The 6,913-nt window shown below is 46.5% G+C and overlaps 1 protein-coding gene across 3 annotated transcripts in view; it reads right to left on the bottom strand.

Annotated features, from left to right (window-relative positions):
- Window positions 1-3,535: 3,535 nt before the first annotated feature.
- The window catches only part of diaph1 (diaphanous related formin 1), an 82,634-nt gene continuing 79,256 nt past the window's right edge, over window positions 3,536-6,913 (bottom strand). For all 3 annotated transcript variants that reach the window (XM_058062953.2, XM_058062952.2, XM_058062954.2), the window contains one exon: window positions 3,536-3,722. In XM_058062953.2, the coding sequence (XP_057918936.2) occupies window positions 3,550-3,722 (173 nt within the window). In that variant the 3' untranslated portion in view covers window positions 3,536-3,549. The remainder of the gene's footprint in view (window positions 3,723-6,913) is intronic.

Here is a 6,913-nt window from a genome sequence, read left to right as displayed (position 1 = left end):
AGCAGAATCAATTCATGAGCTTCGGCTGTCTGCTAGAAGCAATTTGACCATCTAAATGTCCGGCATGACCCCCCCTACCCCGCCCCCACCCCCATTCGGGACACACCCATCTGAGAAGTTCAGTGCTCCCAGTGGAAATCAGATTGCTCCAGGCTGATTATGATGTAGGTCAATTGACTGTTTACTGCCCAGTGGAGCCTTCAGTCTGGGGGGGGGGGCAGACAGACAGATAGGGGGCAGCAGGGAGGGGCACCCCCACCCCCCACCCCCCCACACACAAACACCAATGAGAACAGAACATGGTGAACATATATAAACATGTAGATTTAAATTGTGGAAAAAAAGCCTATACTGTATAATTTGATTGATTGATTGATTGATTGGTAAACATTTTAATTCACTCCAGTATACATCACGTAGTGATGGTCCCTATATGAGTGTACAATGTGATGACGCACACACAAGAGGATGAAAGTGAGGCCTCCTTCACTTCCACTTCAGTAAACAAAGAAGCCACGAGCAACAGCACACATGAGGACACGTGACGGACAAGACGGACCTGTCACTCAATGGCGTGATGGCATAGCCAATCGGTTGACACTCACGGCCCGTGTTAATTACATGCTAATAGCGTGTCACACCAGACGCTGTCGTACAAGCCGCCATGTCATCTCATTAAAGGGACAACATTAAGATATGATGGCCAAGGAGGGGGTGTTTTGACTTGTGTGTACCCCCCCCCCCAGCGAGAGAGCTCGGCTAAATTCAAAGTTGAAAAAAAAACATTTTAATTTTTGAGGGTCAGCGGCATCAAACATGGACACACAAACACACACGCAGCAGCGTGCCTAAAACAGGAAAAATCATGTTTTTATTGTCATTCCTGCCCTGCCACCCTCCCTCCATCCCTCCATCCCTCCATCCTTTCTTCCTCCAGATACGCTCCAAGGTTCACTTTGCTACCTGGAGACCGACAGCCTCCCCCGGCCAGCCAATCAGAGGCGGAGAAAAACATCCTGCTGGCCCTGCATTGGTCGCTTCCCTCTGCTATCGAAGGCGTGTCATTGTGGGGTCTGGCACTCTGTCTTTGTTCTGATCTGTCATACACACACACACACACACACATGCTCAGGACAACACAAGAGAGTGAAGCATTGTGGGAAATCAGTAGCAAGGAGACGTTTGAGGGATTAAACTACTGCTAATCTTATTTACTCAGTAAGACTCTGGTCACCATTTGGACACCAGACCCTTTATAAAGTTTTATTACCAATAATTAGAGCTGAGTCAACATACCATGGCTGAGATAATAAAAAAAAAATCTCCTCTCATTCAGTGTGGTAGTGGTAATTTTTTTGCTTCTTTATTCTTATCCCACACTCTGTTTGAAAGAGTAATTGGAGAGGCTTATTATTATCAATGTTATCATCATGATATATTACTTCGACAATTACTACTTCTAATACTAATACTAGAAGTTGAAGTGGGCTTTAACAATGCAAGTGTTTGTGCTAAGATTTAGTGAAAGTACTTTATAGAAAAAAGATCTGGGAATCGATGCCGGAAAATTCATCTTTGGAATCTGTGGAGCTGGAGCAAGCGCTGGAATGCATCTGTGGAAGAAAAAGTAGTTTCCAGTGTTTATACATTCCTCTGCTGCGGTCCTCTGCCAACAAAATCCTGGCTTTGCAGTGTAGTTCCTTCTGCTGTATTTTTACTTCCATACGTGTTTTTTTTTTTTTATGGAGCAATAAAGATCAGGCGTCACGAGGAATTCACTGAAAAGGCCCCGTGTTCAACTGCCATTGGTTAAGGCTAACAGGTTATATTTAGTTCAAGAAGAAAAAAAAAAAACACATCAGTTTAGGATTTACTTCCCAATATTCCTTAATATTATTACTTTTTCCAAGGCCAATTTTCCAAAACTTTTTTTTTTTTTAAGTAACTTTTCTAGTGAAATTGCGACCACTCCTGATATGACCACAAAAACAAAAACATTGAAATGACTTAAGACAGGGGTCTCAAACACGCGGCCCGTGGGCCAAATGTGGCCCGCAGGACACTAGTTTGAGGCCCCCGCCTTGATATGAAAGTTTAATGTTAGTTTGATATGGATGCTGTATGGTATCATGTACCCAGAAAAAAATTATTACGTTTGATTAATGTTCATGTTAAAGGTTAAATAACTGTTAATAGTTATCCTCCCTATCCGTGTGGAAGTGGTAAGTTTTTGGCTATTTAAGTTGAAAGGACATAACTTGAAGGCTACCGTTTAGGTCGCTAGCTCTCTAGTTTGCGAGTTAGCATGTGTCTCAAGACCCTGCAGTTGCGCAATATATAATCAAATATAAAACCAAATCGACGTTTTTTACATTTTTTTTGTTTTTAATAAATGTGTTTTTTTTGGGGGGGGGCAGTCTCACCCAGACCCTAGCTCCAGTGGCCCCCCAAGTAAATTGAGTTTGAGACTTAAGACATTTTAATAATCCTGCATAGCAAACAGAAACATTATGTGCATTATTCTGTTTACATAGAGCAATCTCTGAAAAAACAAAAAAAAACAAAAATGCAAAATTACATCAAATCAAATAAGATAAAAAATAATCAACCGTAAAAATCGACAATAGAAAATCTCTTAAAAAAAAAAGAAAAGGAATGACTCAAATTGGAGGTTGTACTCCAGTGATGCTAGGAGTTAGCTGGCACACAGGAGGACATGTTGGTGCATTTACAGCTTGCGTGTACTTTGCGTGTACGAATCGGTAAACATGTACCGATGAAGAGGAACCCCAGCAGGCCATCACGGTGGCAGATGATCAGCGAGCTCTAAGCCAAAGCAGTTCCTGTGTGGCGATGTGAACACGTTAGCATAGCATGTTTGCATAGGAATACATATTGAATATCCACGCTGCAGTTTGTATTAGTTGTGTTGGTCACTTTTTCCAGCGTGCTAGCTAGCGTAATTATCAGCAACACACACGTAGAAAACACGCGTGTGGGATCATAGTCGTCATAAAAGCACAAGAAAAACAAAAACGTCTTTGAAGCGGCTTTTTCAAAACAAATCTGACTTTCTCTTCCTCGTTAGCAAAAAACGCTGCGTATATTTCCGCGTTATTTGCCTATGCTGGTGAATTGTTTAAGTGTTAGGTTGTCCGAGTTTATTCCCGTGAACTAAATCTTCACCCATGTGAGAAGAAGCCGTGCCCGTGGAATTCCAAAGAATTCCTCCCCAATGGCGTCTTCCAGCAATACCATCGGCATTTACATACGTGCAGTGGAAAACATATCAAACAACAATTGTGAGTGGCGAACAAAAAAACGATGTTCCCGGCATTCCTGGTAAGAATTAGGGAAATAAGCCAACAATCGAGGCGACTCAATTTGATTCATGAATTAAGCAAACGTAACAAAACACTGTAATAATTAGTGGCAAAGACGCTTTTCATTTTCATATCGATATTGGCCCCAGCAACGACAAGTGCGTCGGAAACTACACATTAAAAAAAAAAAAACAAAAAAAACGACCAAAAATGTGGTCAAATGTGCCTAATTGGATCGGGCTTCCAGCAGCTCCTCTAACGAAGCGTCCTTCTTGGCCTCCTCCTTCTCCTCCAGCTTCACCTTCTTGACGGGCACCTTGCTCGGCGGAGGCGCATCTTCCTGCGTGAGTTCTTTGGCCAGGATGTTGGTCACCGCGTGGCCGGCTCTTCTGTGATTGGCTGAGGGGGGAAAAGAGCGGCAAACGAGGTGAGACGGTGGCATTTGGCAAACGGGAACGTCAACGTACTTTCATCACGTCAAAACATTCGACAGACACACACACACACATGCAGGATATCGGTCGAGTGGTTAGCGCGCAGACCTCACAGCTAGGAGACCAGGGTTCAATTCCACCCTCGGCAATCGCTGTGTGGAGTTTGCATGTTCTGGGTGGTTTTTTTTCCGGGTACTCCGGTTTCCTCCCACATTCCAAAAAAAACATGCTAGGTTAATTAGCGACTCACAAATTGTCCATAGGTATGAATGTGAGTGTGAATGGTTGTTTGTCTATATGTGTCCTGTGATTGGCTGGCCACCAGTCCAGGGTGTACCCCGCCTCTTGCCAGAAAACAGCTGGGATAGGCTCCAACACCTCCCACGACCCTTGTGAGGATAAGCGGTAGAAAATGAATGAATTAATGAGTTCTCCTCCTATTTTGTGTGGAAGTGGTAACTCTTTGGCTTCTTATTTTGACTTTCCCCACCCTTGGTCATTTCTGTGTGGAGTTTGCATGTTCTAACCGTGCATGCGTGGGTTTTCTCCGAGTACTCCGGTTTCCTCCCACATTTCAAAAACATGCTAGGTTAATTCGCGACTCACAAATTGTCCATAGGTATGAATGTGAGTGTGAATGGTTGTTTGTCTATATGTGCCCTGTGATTGGCTGGCCACCAGTCCAGGGTGTACCCCGCCTCTCGCCCCAAGACAGCTGGGATAGGCTCCAGCACGACCCTCGTGAGGATAAGCGGTAGAAAATGAATGAATGAATGAGTTCTCCTCCTATTTTGTGTGGAAGTGGTAACTTTTTGGCTTCTTATTTTGCCTTTCCCCACCCTCGACCATCTCTGTGTGGAGTTTGCATGTTCGGCACAACTTAGTGTCACGCTAGTGTACGAGTGGATCAGTGCCAAGCGTGGCAGTGGGAGTTAGCTGAGGTAAAAACACCAGGAAGCCGTGCGGCGTGATCGTGGATGACGGCGTTTAAGCCTCCCGAGGGCAGACGGTGAGGTGAGAGATGTGCACGATGAAGCGTCAGCCGTCATCTTCTCCGCTACCTGCTCTCCCGCTCAGCCTGCGGGCTGCTGTGCCGCAGCGGCAGCCATTTTGAATGAAATAGGTCAGGGGGAGATTGAGTGTGGAGTGTTTACGTTTCTTTAATGTCGGGCGCTCGTGTAGCAGGGATGCAAAGCACGCATGCAAATCAACCATGGCCGCACAAACCCACACAAGGCATGGTTCTCAGGAAGGGGGGGGGGGGGGGGTTCAAAGACAACACAGGTTACCCATCAAGCCTCCAGAATAAGCTGTGACAAGGACACTATCGAGCCTGGGGGGGGGGGCAGAAAAAGAGGAAGGATTTAAGATGTCAAAAATACATTTGTAAATATGCACCAGTCACAGTTATGGTGAGATATGATCTATTTACACAAATAGGAATCTAACCAACGAGCCAAAATAGAGCTGCTTTCTGTGTCAGTGGGGGCGGGGCTTCATGCGCACATGCTCTGTGCAGACTTCATTCCACCATGAATGAATGAATAAATCCAGCTCTTCAAAGGCTGCACATCACTCTTTGGATCTCTTACTCTCACACATGAAAGATGGTGGAACACAAACACGTGGATGGGACACAGGAACACAGGAACACAGGAACACAGGGATGGGGGGGGCACGGGAACACATGGATGGGTGGATGGGACACAGGAACACAGGGATGGGACACAGGACCACGGGATGTGTGAATGGAACACATGGATGTGTGGATGGGACACGGGAACACATGGATGGGTGGATGGGACACAGGACCACGGGAGGTGTGAATGGAACACATGGATGTGTGGATGGGACACGGGAACACATGGATGGGTGGATGGGACACAGGACCACGGGAGGTGTGAATGGAACACATGGATGTGTGGATGGGACACGGGAACACAGGGATGGGACACAGGACCACGTACGGTGTTGAACCAGTACATCTGAACGCTGAGGGGGAGCTCAAGAAGGTACAAAGGGGTGGAGGCGAGGCATCATCTGCAAGCCATTATACTAGCATGCTAGCAGACTGCCTGGAGAGGCAAAGAATGCTTGACTGGAAGGGGACAAGGGAACTAGGGAGCTAGGGAACACACACTAAGATTGGGGTGTTGCACCCTACATAAAAAAGCACTGATTGGCCAGGTACAACAAAGCAGGAGCCTGAAGGAACATGTTAAGGTAGGCCGCCCTGTAGCTCCAGCCAAGCTGAGACGTGTAGCGCCCTCTTCTGGCTACACTGTGTATTGTAAGGACGCTAGAGTGACGTCATCCAACAATGCTAATTACAATGTGTGATGTGCTGAGCTTAAACGTTAACATTAAAGTGTGGGTGCTCCCCCTCCCCCGCTGGGTTCTATTGCTCCCATGTCTGTGTTGGCATCTGTAGGAGCACAGGGGGGCGGGGGGGGGGTTCTATAGGAGCAGACGGTGTGTGCGGAGCCAGCGTGTGCCTCCATTGTTGCCATCCTCTTCATCTGTGCTGCTTTGTTGTGATTGGTGCTCTGTCAACTGGTCGCCGTGGTGATTGGACGAGGGTCGCGACCGAGCAGATGGGTCCGTGGCGAGCGATTAGACACATTCCTCCACATGCAAAGCGGTTGTATATTTGTGTTAACTACCACGGTGCCAAGTTTGTACTTTACAACAGACCTTGAAGTAGCACAAAATGCTAACAAATAAAATCAATCAATAATCAATGTCCTGTATGAGGATGTATTGGTATGCAAACACCATGTGTGTCTTTGTGTTGGCACGCAGACATCTGCTGCGTGTTTTGTCTGCTCATGTATGACTGGGAGAGGGGGGGGCAGACAGCTGAGGGCACCCACCCGCTCTATACAAGCAGCACAGACACCCACAGTGAGCCGAGGTGCGGGTCAAAGGTGGCGGCTATAGAGCTGCCGTGGCCTCGTGGCTTCCCACTCAGTCAGCGGCGTGACACAATGGGCGTGACATCACCGTCAACGGGCCGGCGCTTAAGTCCTTTAAGATTGTTTGGCCGACATTTGTCAACTATAAAAAGGAAAGGGGGACACACTTCTGACGTCACAAAGACCATAAAGATGAACAATAGCGCTATTTAGGCTTTGTTTACAAAGATACAACCAGTTC

The sequence above is a fragment of the Doryrhamphus excisus genome, linkage group LG22 (genome assembly GCF_037039965.1).
Source record: "Doryrhamphus excisus strain RoL-2023G ecotype Guam linkage group LG22, RoL_Dexc_Guam_v1.1, whole genome shotgun sequence".
Classification (NCBI taxonomy): domain Eukaryota; kingdom Metazoa; phylum Chordata; class Actinopteri; order Syngnathiformes; family Syngnathidae; genus Doryrhamphus; species Doryrhamphus excisus.
Note: the sequence above shows the minus strand (reverse complement) of the source record. Positions and strands in the feature narration are given on the sequence as shown.